The sequence below is a fragment of the Orcinus orca genome, chromosome 21, assembly GCF_937001465.1.
Source record: "Orcinus orca chromosome 21, mOrcOrc1.1, whole genome shotgun sequence".
Taxonomy (NCBI): Eukaryota; Metazoa; Chordata; class Mammalia; order Artiodactyla; family Delphinidae; genus Orcinus; species Orcinus orca.
The window spans coordinates 10,139,778-10,154,599 of NC_064579.1; the positions used below are offsets into that span (position 1 = coordinate 10,139,778).

The following is a 14,822-nucleotide window of genomic DNA, read 5'->3' on the forward strand; positions in this document are numbered from 1 at the left end:
GATATCAGCCGTAAACTACTCAGTAATCTGCCTGGAGCATGAATGTTCCTCAACAATGTCACTGATTGAATACTCCCATTAAGAAGAAACTAAATTCTTTCCAAATAAGTAGCACACTTCAGTAGGGGCTAACTTTAAGTGTTAAAAATTCTCCTATATACTACGTTGTCGGGAAAGGGATGTCCAACCTCCACTCCAGAGGGGCGTCCTACACTGATCAAAAGCAGAGGGGTAAAACTCTCTTCTCTAAAGAAGACATCTATAGTGGAGTGATGAAAGTTTTACTAGTTAGGATTTAAATAATAAACAGGAAATCACAATCATTTAAATTAAGGCAATACATACTATTTGAACATAAAGGCTACAAACGACTTGGAAAAGAAAAGCAGGGTATAGAGAAGAAAAGGATTATTTTAGTTTTCAGTCTCAGCACTGACACTAAGTAGCTGTTGTGTCCTTGGGCAAGTCACTTCACTTTTCCAGATCTGAGTTTCCTCCCTCAGGAAGTCACTCAGATAATCTCTCCAAATGTTCACCATATAATATTGTATGATTACAGAATATCAATTATATTATTCAGAAATGACCTTTGAATGCATATACACACACACAAACAGTGGGTTCAATTCACTGCAGTAAAGATGGCAACAAGGTTTAAGATGATGAAGATCGATCTTATTTCATTCCTACTCGTGTGAACAATATATGAACCCAAGTTCCTTTTCAATTTGAGAACTAGATAACTTAATGACAGATTCCAGCCTTCCTCTGGACAATGAAACTAAAAATCCTCAGGATTATGTTAATGCCCTTGTTCTGTAAGTCATAACAATACGCAGAAAGTATGATTGAAAAAAAATATTTACAGCTATCAACTTGCTACAATCTGAAAGTAATCTTACATTCTTTACATGGCAGAATTATGGATATATTTTCCATTTTAAGAGAGTGTTCCTAAACAGATATTATCTTCCCAACCACTTCAATGGTTTGGTTAAATAGTGTCATAGAGGCCAAACAGGAATCAGCCAAAGTTACCCAGCTTGTTGGTAGCAGAGATGGGATGGGTGTCGCTTTAAGATAAAGGACATTGCTGGGTAAGTGTTCAATAGTCCACAGATAGAGAAGAGGAATACTATGGGAGGAACAGGAATGGCAGTCAAAATGTGAATAAAATGAAGGTAAGGGGAAGAAACACTGAATTCAGAGAGTATTTGTGTAGGAAAGTAAAGAAATAACTCGAGCTGTGCAAATCGATTCTTAAAATCCACTAGAACAAAAGCTCTATGAGGGCAAGGATTTCACTGTTTTTTATTGTGATATAACCAATCTAGAACAGTGCCTGGCCCATAGTAGGTATTTGAGATGTATTCGCTGAATAAAGAAAAAGAGTAAACAATAAAAGAAAACTGAAACATGGACATAACAACAATAATAAAAATGCAAACACGAGCATAAAAGCAGGCATGGTAGAGTTTATGGCTGATAGAAAGTTCAATAGATTCAGTGGACAAGAGTAACATTAGATAAGTCATAGCTTTTTTTTTTTTCTTTTTTTTTTTTTTTGCGGTACGCGGGCCCCTCACTGCTGTGGCCTCTCCCGTTGCGGAGCACAGGCTCCGGACGCGCAGGCTCAGCGGCCATGGCTCACGGGCCCAGCCGCTCCACGGCATGTGGGATCTTCCCGGACCGGGGCACGAACCCGTGTCCCCTGCATCGGCAGGCGGACTCTCAGCCACTGTGCCACCAGGGAAGCCCAAGTCATAACTTTTTTATGCCTTTCTCAATCTACAAATTATCTCCTCCTTCATGTTTTAAAAGGATACGATGAGGTATTATTAAAAGGGAAGGAAGACAGAAGAGAGATGTATGGCCTGGGACATAATGATTTTCTGGGAATGCAGAAATGCTGATATGTATATTTATATGTTTATACAGTGGAAAAGAAGGAGAGATAAAGAAAAGGGATGAAAGTTTGAATCGATGGTGCCAGTAACAAACCAATATATTGTTTACTGGATGGAGACATTTTTTGGTATGTGTTTTTGTAATATGTGTAAATACTGTTTGGTATTAAAATGCAATGAAGTTCTATAGGAAAGAAAAGGCAGGTGAAGATGCATTGATATCTTAGAATGCAATGGAATTTTGACATATAAGGCCACCAAGGCATAATTAGGAAAATAAGAAAGAGTCAAGGTATAATTGGGAGGGTGGGAAGGGAGAGGAAGGAATAAGGAGAAATAATCAAAGTGGGATATTCAGGAAAGAGGTGAGCTGTACAGCCATCTGCTGCCTGTCAAGAAAGAGATCACCCTAGAAAAACCTAAGCTGTTTTCAAAAGCAAGCGGAACACTGTATGTGTGATGAAATAAAAAAGAAAAAGGCCATAACTGCAGAAAATTTAGTGAGAGCAAAAGAAGAAAATCAGAAGAAAATTTAATTTTGATTTTTTAAGTGAACCATACACATGTGACCAGTGGTCACACTGGAAGTACTTCCCTTAACTACCAGGCAGATGCCACTTAAACTACCAGAGTTAGTCTTCAGCTCTAACTCTCTAGAACAGGGGAAAAATGATAGAAGAAAACTGTTTAGGATTAAATTCTGGGAGACAGGACATTACTCTGTTTCCTACTATTTTGGATTTCCCTAAATCTTTCAGAGTTTTGTGAATTTTAGTAAAAGACTTAATTTTACTAAATCGTTCGGAGTCTGGCTTTCCTCATCAGTAGATTTATAAAATTACTTGGTTCAAATTGAGGAGCTTTCAGCTTTTTCCATCTTAGGCTCTCAATAAATATGGTTAAAGCAGAGAAAAGTTATTTGGAATCACCATTCTGAAATACTATAAGTACAATTGCAAAGACCTAGAAAAATCTACTGGACTTAAAATGAATGCCACTTTTCAATGGAAGGGAAGAAATCCTATGGTATATTCAATTAATTGTGTTGAATTTTGCATATGGCAGTACTTCATATTGTCACTCTGGTAACAATGGTTTGCCATGAAACCCAACAGTACAAAGATTTAAGACAAAGCAAAACAAATTTGGCTTAAGATGAAAAGATTAATACATTCTAATAACCAAGAGTCTGTTGTCAAGCAGGTTGTCCCATCCAAAAATACATTTTCTTTCAAGATGGTATGCTAGTTTCCTGGTTACAATTCAATTAATCAGTTCTTTTTATAGTCATCTAAGTTTGCAATCTCCCAGAGTCAGATCTTTCCATATAAACAGAGGGTAAGAAAAATCTTAAAGCCCAGGCAAGGAAAACAAATGCATGGTTCCAGTATTAAGTGACTTGATGAAAACTAAAAACTTAACTAGTCACAATATAATGATCATAGTGGGAAACCACTAACTATGCAGAAAAATATTAGAATTACATATACATATTTTAATTTTTTCATATTTTATATATAGTCTATATATTAAATTATAGCCCTGTGTTATATTTCTTAATGTCTGCATGTATGCATAGATTAATACGGTGAGAACATGCAGTTATATTGCCTTATGAAAGACATACCCATTTTAGAACGGCTGACATAGCCTATACCTCTAGGCAATTTAAAAGGTGACATTTTGCCTTTTATTATAATAAAGACAAAGAGCGTCTGGATTTGAGAAGAGTCAGTGAGGGAGAGGGTAATCCTAGTATTTATGGAATAAAACCCTAATGTGCTAATAGGTAGATTGGTTTGGGAAATAACACAGCAGACACAATTACTAGGATTGTCTCTCTTCCACTCTCGCAGGCTCCAGGATAAAGAAGAATCAATTAGCCCTCAACAGACTATGACCTTGAAGACTACAGCTCTGTGCATAATACGGCTGAATATGCTGAGCCAGAGAGAAACAGAGAATCAAGTCCTGAGACCACGGAAGAGCATGGTTCAGATATGACAATGCCTTTTAAAAAAATTAAAGCTGTGACAGCTTCGTGCATGTCAAAACCACGCAGGACGACGAAAGAAAAGACCCGGTTCTTCTGTGACTAAGCGACAGTTTCTTAATGGAAGAGCAAAAAGTGAAACAGATTGCAAAATGACAACCTAATTCCAAGCTTTTTTTTTTTTTTTTTTTTTGCTTTCCTTTCGTTAATGGTTACAAGATTCTTAACCAACAAAAGCAACCACTTATGAGTGTTTGAAAACAAAGCTCCCTGGACCAAATCCCTTTCCAAAATAAAAGGAATACAGACGCACAATTTTTAGGATATTCGTGTTTTTGTTGTTTTCAGGCACTAGTTCAAAAAATTAACCCAGAGTGTGCCACACAGCAAACCCTATAGGCAGTCAAGTGTTAACCAACTGTGTAGCCCTAACTTTTCAGGAGAAAACTACTTCCCAGACAGCTTTTGTAGGCTTATCTCCAACGCACTGAGAACGCTGCAGCTGTGCATCTGGCCAGAACCGGCCACTGTGATGCTTTTAGGCAGCAGTAAATCTTTTCCACTCAATAGAAATGCCAGAAAAATCAATGTCCTGGTTTGGAAAAAAGACAAGAAACTGCATGGAATGTATAATCTATTAAAACACTTAGTAGAAGAATTTACCTTAAAAAATAATTTCTCAAAACATCACAACATACTTTTTAACATGGTCCTAGATCAGGAAACTGTGCTGGAGTTTTCTTTGTTTGCCTCTGATGACAAAATTACAGGGTTTAGTTGAAGAGTTTTTCATAGGGTCCTCTTTCTTTTTCTGGACAGCTAAACCTATTCAGGCACATGTTAATTAAAGACTTAAGTTGAAAATGATAAAGACAAAGAAGTAACCTTGTCTTCATGGTGAATTGTGCTTCTCTTTGCAAGATCTGTACTTGCTTTTTATAGCCTGTCATTTCATCTGGGTATTATTTCCCGGTCACTTTGCCAGGTGGGAAGAGGCGGTGAATACAGTGATGGCTGTCAGACCTTTAATGACACTTCAGGGATTTGATAAAGATACAAAGCAGTGTCTGCAGAAAGGAGGTTCTTCCCTAACTACACCTGAAAAACAAGCCTCTTTTTTCTTTAAATCTTTGCCACAGAAACTCATGTGTATGAAATGAGCTTGAATCACAAGCACAAATGAACTTTTTCTGCGTTTCTAGAACACACGGCTCTCCTTCATACTGAATATATCTGAAAAAAGATGTTTGTGTTCTTCATTACCATCTAGAGGGAACCAGAAGGGGTATTTCATCACCGAATCCTTACCCTCAACTCTCCTTTAACTCTAAGACGTTTTACACACGTTATTCAGAACCAAATTCTCTGATCCTTTACTTGTTTCTAAGTAAATAGTCTCAATGGTGAAAAGTGATAGAAGATAGAGAAACAAAAATAAATTAGAAACACTAAAAAAAAAAAGCTATAGAAAACTCCTCTTCTATAATGACGTTTAGAACAATCTGACTGGTCATGGTTTCATCCTTGACAACTTTTCCATTTTAAAGCATTGCAATGACCCAGAACAAACAGCAGTATATCGCTCTGTATTGTTTTAAGAGCGTGGCCTCTCTTTACTCAGGTGACGGATAAAAAGGACACATCTAAAACAAAAAAACGATGTACCTTACTAATGGATCTTGTACTTTTTAATGACTGTCAAGGAAGCTACTTAAACATTGGATTACAGAAAACAAAACTAATTGGACAAACCATAATGGAAAAGAATATGAAAAAGAGTATATATATATATGTAGATGTATAACTGAGTCACTTAGTTGTACAGAAGAAATTAACACTGTAAATCAACCATACTTCAATAAAACTTAAAAAACCTAATTTGGGAAAATCCTTTCATGCAGATTTGTACCACGTCCTGAATAAAATAAAACTGCCCCATAATAAGGGCTCAGCAACTCAAACTACTATCTGAGCACAACAGCAACCGTCTGATACTGCTGAGAGGTGAGTGCTATAAACATCTAAAGATTTCTTGCGGTATCAGGAAGAACCAATTAAGATACAAATGTGGGGAGAAGTGGTTTAGGGAACAGGAAGAAGAGATGGAGAAAGAGAACAGGCAGCTTGGGCTGGCTGGGAGGCAGAGGGTAACAGAAAGGTGAGGAGAGGTGATCGGAAGTTTATATGGGAAAACAAAGAGACACAGGATCATACTCACTGCTGTATAGAAGTCATGTTTATATATATATATATATATATATATATATATATATGGATGGTCTGATGTTTTAATCTTAAAAAGTGTTAGAAATCAGTGGAATGTAACTGAAATTCAAGCATGGCTCCCAGACGCTGAAGTTTTGGGTTCCCCACCCCAGATTTAACAATCCAGGTAGAGGGAGTTGCTGCTAGAGCATCAGTTCTAACCAGCAGTTCACACGGTCTTTTCACTCATCTTTCCACGCCACCCCGGAGCATCCCAGTCACATGATACACTTAAACCAAACCATGCCATTAAAATCCAAGAAGAAAAGGACACAGCTACACACTCTAGAGAACACTTCTGAGGACCTCAAGCCCACCCCTCTCCTTTACACATCATCATCCGTCTGTCTCTACTTACAAAGTTTAGGAGCAGTCTGGAGATTAGTTTCTGTTGCTTGTGGCTGAGTGGCTGCCTTGGGTGTTCTCACCTCAGGGTTCCGAGTGGGTGAAGGGAAGGATGGAGCAGTGGATGGCAGGAAAGAAAAAGCGAAAATACGATTCTTCGGGGTTGGTACCGCTGAAGGCTCAGAGGACACAACGGCATTGTCAACTTGCACTGTAACTTGAACCTCAGTTTCAGAGTGAGCCCTAGAGACAGGTGAAGTGTATGCCTCAGATGATACCCACACAGCTGAGGCAGCAGTTGGATCCAGAGAAATAATAGGGTCCTGGCCTAACCCTCCGGGGTCAAGGTGAGTGGGAGAGTCATACTCAAAAATCTTGTCCACAAACACCCACTTGAGGCCGGCGATGCAGAGGCAGAGGCTGACTAGGCAAGCCAGAATGGGGACGATGCAGATTTTCTCTGAGTTGAGGCAACCTCTCAGGCGCTCAGCTTCCAGGCAGACACAGCAGGGAACAGCCAGGCCCACGAGTCCCGGGGACCTGCCATCTTCGGTCTGGGTCTCCGGCATGTCTTCTGCTGCCGGAAGCCCATCCAGAGATGGGTCTGCACTCAGCTGAGTGGAGGGGCTGGAGGACCTCTCAGCAGCTGCCTCGGACATGTCTGGGGGAGAAATCTCCATCGGCTCACCTCCAGAAGGCCTGGCCTCCCGCACCGTCCATTACCATCCCCCAACCAAATGATACAGCATCTTACAGGGGGAAATCGATAAGTCCTCCAAGTCCAGAGCCATTACCGAAAGCAAGAGGAGTTCAGGAGGAAAGCAGGCGGAGAAGAAAAGAAAGCCTCTAGCAACTACCAAATAAAAGTATATTGTAATTCTTTACTGCTGTTTCTGGGCCACTTTTGCAGTTCTTTTAAATGCTTCTCCAAAGCATCCCGGCTGGTCAAGAAGGACAGAGGCCAAAAGAGAAACCGAGCTGATCTGTTGGTCAGTTAAGTAAACCAGTAGCCCAAACTGAAAGGCATGTTTCTCACCTCGAGCATCTGAAACTGGGGTCTGCTCAGATGGAGAAAACAACTGTCATGCAGGAGAAGTAAAAGCAAAAGCAGGACCAGCGGCGGCGGCGGCAGCAGCGGCGGCGGCAGGAGAGGCAGCAGTGACAGTAGCAACAGCATCCTGTTGTGTTAACGCGACGGCTGAAAGGGGCTGAATCATTACAGAGCAGCAGGTGCCTGCCCTCCGAGCATCACTGCAAACAGTCTCATCGCAGAGGGATCTGAAGGCGAGACCGCGGCCAGGAGGGGCGGTAACTGCGCTCCCCGCCCTGCCTCCACCCCTCACCCGGCAACCAACTATTCTTTGTCCTTCCCGAGCGCTCATTCACTTTCTTCCTCTGCGGCTCTTCCCTTCTTCACCGTCTCTCTCCCTTCCTCTCCCCTCCTCCTCCAAAAGCGTTCTCTCTCTCTCTCTCTCTTTCTCCCTTTCTCTTTCTTTTTCCTCCCTCCTCTCCCACCCGCCTCCCTCCATCCGCACTCTGGGGCTGCCGGCTGGTCTGAGTAAAATCAGTTATACCCAGCAACGCGGGACTGCCAGTGACTTCCTATTTTATCCAATTAGAAGGAATAAAGGCCATCAAATCAAAGAGAAGCTGGCAGGCACCAGTTAAGCTTAGTCCCCATGGCCCCCAACCCCGTTCGCCTCCTTTCTCTTTTTTTCTCCCTACCGAAGCTGCCCCAGTTTTCCACCCCAACCTTGCTTGCTCTAAGTCTTGCTGGCTCTCTTTCCTGCACCCACTGTTGGGTCAGAAAAAGCCAGCGATCGATGCTAGCAATCTAACAAAGCTGGGATGGGGCGCAGGGGGGGAGGGAGGGATGTAGGTGGGACCTTATGGGTTGGACCTGAGGCTTGGCAAAGTCTGATATCTGATTCCTCCCCAGAGAGGTAAGCTTTTCAACAGCAATTTCTTCCTGCCTGCTGCTGAGAGATAGCATTCCTTCCCCAGCCCTCTAATAAGTTTTGTACACCAAGAGGACTGTTATTACCTGAATTTTCAACCAACAGCGAGAACATTTTTTTTTTTCTAACCATGGACAGCTCTGCCTTCAGCCCTTTTTGCAATGACCGGGTTAGACTTGGTGATGCCCAAGCGTGAAATGCCGAGTGTATGTTGGAGGATGGGGTGCTAGGGGAGGGGAGAGAGGTTCATATGTCCCCACTCTGGTCCCCTTTAAATTTCCATTGCCCTGTCCCACTCACAGCAGTCCTGGACTAATGTCCAGCAAACAAGAAATGCCGGTAAGTAAGAGAGCTACAGAGGAAGCAAAGGCTCCCACTTCATCCTGAAATTAGCCTTCATTGTGACTCCACACTGTTGGAGGTTGAATTCCCTGGGCACTGTAATATATACCACATGTCTTCAGCTATAACCGCACTGCAAAGATTAAGAAGAGTTTTCTATAAGAGCATGCCTTTGGGGTTAAGTCTCAGTAGCTTTACCTTACAGATAATTTCGATGCTGACTTTTTTCTTTTTCCTTTTCAAACAGCAGTGGTTAAAAGACTGGAAGAAATGCACTGTACTTTAATAGAGTCCAGGCTGCCCTGACCCTCCAGTTCGTTGTGTGTCAGCACACGCGATACGCATCTGAATCTTTAATCCACACTTTACTGTGACTGGACACCTGAATGGTTTCCAAGGAACCATTTTGCTCACATATGTCAACAGGAGTCTTAAAAACTGTCTCTAAATCCATACTACATAACCATCATGTGAGTCCCAGAAGCAATAAAATTTAGAGCTTAAATCCTGAGAGAATCTGCTTTAAGCACATTATGTTTCGCATAGCACAATCTCCACTGCTTTGAAATAGTTTTAAGCTCTGAGTGGGCATGAGATAATATTATCATTTCTTTCAAAACTAAATTAGCCCGTAATTATAAGTGATTTAAAGGGTAGTAATATCTTAAAATGTGTGTTGTTAGTACTATCACTAACAACAATGACAAAAGCCTGAAGCAGTTTGCATAATTGTAATTATGACTCTGACAAACTTATGGGCAAAATGAATTATCCTTAAGTTCATCTGTGTATAACCTGCACTTATATACCAGTAACTGGTACTTTAAAATAATTCATATGCCTACTTTCTAGCTTTAACTATTTGATTTTAAAGCAGAGATTTTTCTTAAAGATTCTAGCAATGGACGTGAAATTTCACATCACAGAAAATCTATATAGAGGCAATTACAGTATTCAAACTGAGAGGTATTAAGATTTTAATTATCAATATTCATGTAAATTCTCAAAATCAATATAGGCAAGTAAATATTTGTGCTAAATTAGAATAATTTAAAATTCCTTTAGATATCACCCAGGTTAAATTTGTGGTACTTAACTCCTCAATTCTGCCCCAAACCAATATTTCACTCAAGTATAATATACTGGCATTTCACCCACAGCCAAGGTCACCTAGATTTCAAAGACCAAAATGGGGCTCAGGTAGCCCCATCAGGCAGCTAAGAGAAGACACTGAAAACAGAAACCTATAGTTAAGAAGAGTGGTCCTTCACTTGCACCAATAACAACTACTCACCTCCCCTCGATCATTAAGAACAGACGAACTCAGCAGACAAAGAAATTACTGGGCACTGCTCTAGTTGTCATATTAAAGGTGACCAACACTTACAAAGCAAAAGAACAGATTATGTAAAGGCTAGGACAGAACTTCGGAGACAGAATCCTGTCGGCTGCCACAGCTGTTTTCTTCCCCTGGACTACACAAATCAGACTGTGGGATGTGTATGTGTCCTCCCTGGAGATGTAGCCTATGAACACTGTGGCTTCTTGGAGCTAAGATCAGCTTGCAGGGAGCCAGCAACCTATAAAGTTGTTTCCCATCCAACTGGAAGGTAAACCTAATTGAGGAAAGGGAGTAGGACAGGAGGTAAAGAATAAAAGGAATTTTCCATTAGTTCTACCCTTGAGACTACGAGTCAGAAGTTGCCTTTATCCCTTTACCAAATCTCTATAGCAATAAAGAAGTGAGAACAGGGTAGTGTGAACAGGATTAGGGATCAGAATTCCGTCCAATAAAACATGCATGTTTGTAGGAAGAACTGCAAGTACACCTCACTTTAACCCTTTAGGCTCCATCTCCAATAAAGCTCAGGAACACCCACATTTCCATGTCCCTCTAAAAAATGAACAAAAGACAGATTTCCACTACTTTTTAAAACCACATTACCACCTCCTTCATAACAACAAAAGCTACTTTTTTTTTTTTTTTTTTTTTGCGGTATACAGGCCTCTCACTGTTGTGGCCTCTCCCGTTGCGGAGCACAGGCTCCGGATGCGCAGGCTCAGCGGCCATGGCTCACGGGCCCAGCCACTCCGCGGCATGCGGGATCCTCCCAGACCTTGTCATGAACCTGCATCCCTTGCATCAGCAGGCGGACTCTCAACCACTGCGCCACCAGGGAAGCCCCCAAAAGCTACTTTTATTGAGCTCCACCATTGTGCCAGGCACTCTGCTAGGTTCTTAGCATACATGATTTCTGACCTTCGCTCATCCTGTATAGTACATATTATCTTGAAAATAATTTTTTAAAAATGGACTCAGGCAGCTTAGATAACTTAGCCATGGACATACAGCTCTTAAGCAACAGAACCAAGATTAGAACAAAAGTCTGACTCATGCTCTTTCTACTGAAAAATACTGTTTCTCGTTTTTAATCAAAAGAAGGCATCTCATTACATATTGCTTATCTATTACTTCAACGGGAAAAATAAGTGAACCAGAAAGTGTAACCATGAAATAGGCATTTTAATTTTACCTTAATGTAGCTGGTAAATAAACTTAAAGGTGCCTAGTTTCCACAACAAGAGGCTTCTAAAATTCTGCCTAGGGATTTTCAGAAGTTACAAGCATTAAGCATAGGTTTTTAAAATATGAGCTATTTACAGTTTCAATTGAATGAGCTCTTGCACAGTCTCAGTTCCTGGATTTTCCTTGGAAAGCTATTTCAGTTACATATTGCTATGAAACAAATTGCCCTGAAATAGCTTAAAACAACAATCACGGTGTTGTATCTCACTAGCCTGCAGTTTACTGGGTTCAGCTGAGTGATTCTTCTGCTCCATTAGATGTCAGCTGGGGCTGCAATCCCTGGAGGTGTAACTGAGCTGAAACATTCGAGGTTCACGCACATGACTGGCAGCTAATGCCACATGGCAGCTGGGAAGACAGCAGGGACTGTTGGCTGGTGCACCAACATGTGGCTTCTCCATGTGGCCTGGGCTTCCCACAGCATGGCAGCTGGGTTCTGAGAGGGTGCAGCCCAAGAGGGAGGAAGTGCAAGCTCTAAGTCCTCCTTAAGACTGACTCTGGAAGTGGCACGGGCTATGTCCACTGCATCCTGTTGGCTAAGCGGTCACAGTGCCAGCTGAGATTCAAGGACGGGGGAAATAAATCTTGATGGAGAGTGTGACGAAGAATTTGCAACCACCGTCAATCCACCACGGCAGTGAGGAAGTGTTAGTAAGTCAACCTGGCTCAAGAGGAGACTCAGTGATGTCGAATGGAATTCGGCAGAACAAAGCCAGAACACACGTATTTCTGATACACAATATTCCAACCTCCTCCTAAGCCAGCTTCAGGGAAAGAAGCAATCCTATTATATCATCCAATAAAAAATACTCAAATTCCTCTGCTACTTCAAGTCAAGCTAGGCGACAGCTTCTGCATTCATTTTAATTATCAGAAATATTTAGCGTAACTCCAGGAGATGAAAGAAGATGAAAGAGGATGACCATAGTATGTAAACTTATTTTCTCTTTTACATTTTGTTTTTGGTGTGTTGGCTATTTCACTCTGAAAACATTTAACTCTGAAAAAGTTTACCCTTGCTCCTTAAGTTTATGGCTGAAAAAGTAGAATTTACTTTGTGGCATCTAAAACCATGACGACAGCAGTGATTTCATTTTTGGATTCCAATCTTTGAAGATGACTATGTATAAGTTGTAATGATTTATTCATTTGCTAATGAACTATGAAATCACGATTTTCACAAGAAAGCTTCAGGGCCTAAACGGATCCCTAAAACTTGCTGCTTCTTATAAGAGAACCAAGTACTCAAATGGATCCGCTATCCTCCGCCCATCCGTCTGGAAATCTTCCCCATCTCACATCTCAGCTCCTCCATGGAGCCCTTCCGTGCTCCCAGGTCACAGACACAGCATTCCTTAATGCTACTTTTATTGGGGCACATCTTCCAAGGTGTTATTATTATTATTATTATTTTGCGGTACGTGGGCCTCTCACTGTTGTGGCCTCTCCCGTTGCGGAGCACAGGCTCTGGACACACAGGCTCAGCAGCCATGGCTCACGGGCCCAGCTGCTCCGCGGCATGTGGGATCCTCCCGGACCGGGGCACGAACCCGTGTCCCCTGCATCGGCAGGCGGACCCTCAACCACCGCATCACCAGGGAAGCCCGAGGTGTTATTGTTTAACTATGTTATGTATATAGGACCGAAGGATGTAATTTCTTTGAAGGCCAGGAGGTCTATCGGTATCTGGCTATCCCAAACTAGAGCTCTGCTGTCCGTTCAATACATACATTTTGTTTGGTTTTATTTTTAACTGCGATTGAATTACACAGATTACGGCACCTCTAATAAATTGGCAGACTTTTTTCATGACCATCTATCTATTCAAAATACCCTCTATACTCCCCTCCATTTTTTCAAATCTTTTAATGTCCAGTTCAGATATGTGCTTATCAAATTTTTATGACTGTTCCCAAATACTACGCCTTTTATGAATTTATCTTCATTTAGGGAAATGCTGTTACCCCAACTATGCTTAACTCTCAACTACCACAGATCATTTCAGTGGATGGAAAGTTGGGGATAACCCAACATTTAACTGTTTTTCCTGTAATTCTCTCTTCAACCAAACAGAAAAGTTCTCGGAGGGCAAACCAAGTCCACGTGCTCTTTGATGTTCTTCTACACTATTCATAACGCTAAACAGGTGAGATGAAACTCAGGTCACCTTACTGGGCAGGTACTTTTCTGCCCACTTTGAGGACGAGTCAAGAATCTGATTCTACTTTATTCTCACCCAGTGAAAATTATCTCAGAAAAGACTTTTTGACTTAATTGTAAGAATTATTTTGTGAGGATCTGTATATACTATTTGTTAGTGACTCTGGGTCTGTGTCCTCATTTTGTAACAAGATGATCAGTTTGCTCTGGCACATTTTGTTCTTTATAAGTTTAGATCCTTTGATGTTCAGCTACAGCTCGAGACAGTAAATGATGTCAAAGATGAGAATGTGAGAATTTTATATAGAAAGATGTTTTTATTAAATCTGATGGTTATAATGTGTTTACTTTGAAAGAACCTATTATTTTCTCACTGCCCATAAGTAAAATCATTAGTTATATACAAATGGTTGATTTTGTTTTTAGTTTTACACGTCGCCTTTCTTTTACAATGACCCTGAACATGTCTGAAACTAGATGGAGATGGTGGCTGCACGTCCTTGTGATAAATGCCAATGAATTGTTCACGGTAAAACGGTCCATTTTATGTTATGTGAATTCCAACTCAATAAAAAAAAAATTACACTGCACACTCATCATGGTTTCAGCTTCCCCAACATTTACTGTTAAAAGGAAAACATAGTCTATCTGACCACTTTTACTAGTGGACTGCACTCAAATAATGAGACTTTGTCATGTATAGGTTGCCCTTTCTTCTACAAAATCTTAGTAGGTCCTGTAGCATTGAATCTCTGACAATTACTAAGAACTCTGAATTGATGTTGATGATGCAATACTGCATCTCAGGGAACTCAGAAGCACAAAGATATAATAAATTGATGTGTCACTGAGAGTTTCAATTCAAAAGAAGTTTTATGAGAAAATGAGGAAGACTTATAACTCCAGCTCATTTTATGTACTCAAAATATTATTTCTCATTGCTCAACACCATTCCATTCCCATATTCAGAATATACCAGAAATAGGAGCAAAAAGTGGCGCGAGAGTGGCAGTTATCTGAACTATCTGTATTTTCAACACAGTGTGCTTTGTTTTGAAATGTGTGATAAACTCATCACCGGAATGTAAATTCCATAAGGGCAAGCACTTGTGTCTGTTTGCATCACTCTATCTCTACTACCTAGAACATGCCTGGCACACAGAAGGCACTCAGTTAAGTATTATTGAGGTAATGCATCAAAATGGAAACTCTGCTAAAGAGGGATGTATAAACAATGGAAAAAATATCTTAAAGACATGGATATG

General features: G+C 40.8%; 1 protein-coding gene across 10 annotated transcripts in view; it reads right to left on the reverse strand.

The window, feature by feature from the left end:
• NRG1 (neuregulin 1) overlaps window positions 1-14,822 on the reverse strand; it is a 1,030,155-nt gene that overhangs the window by 112,608 nt on the left and 902,725 nt on the right. Inside the window, exon 1 of one of the 10 annotated variants that reach the window (XM_004283634.3) lies at window positions 6,524-8,013. The exons of 8 other annotated variants lie outside the window; for them this stretch is intronic. In XM_004283634.3, coding sequence (XP_004283682.1) covers window positions 6,524-7,190 — 667 coding nt within the window. In that variant the 5' untranslated portion in view covers window positions 7,191-8,013. Of the gene's footprint in view, window positions 1-6,523; window positions 8,019-14,822 lie in introns of those variants that run through there. One more of the 10 variants, XM_049704164.1, reaches the window with a different exon arrangement.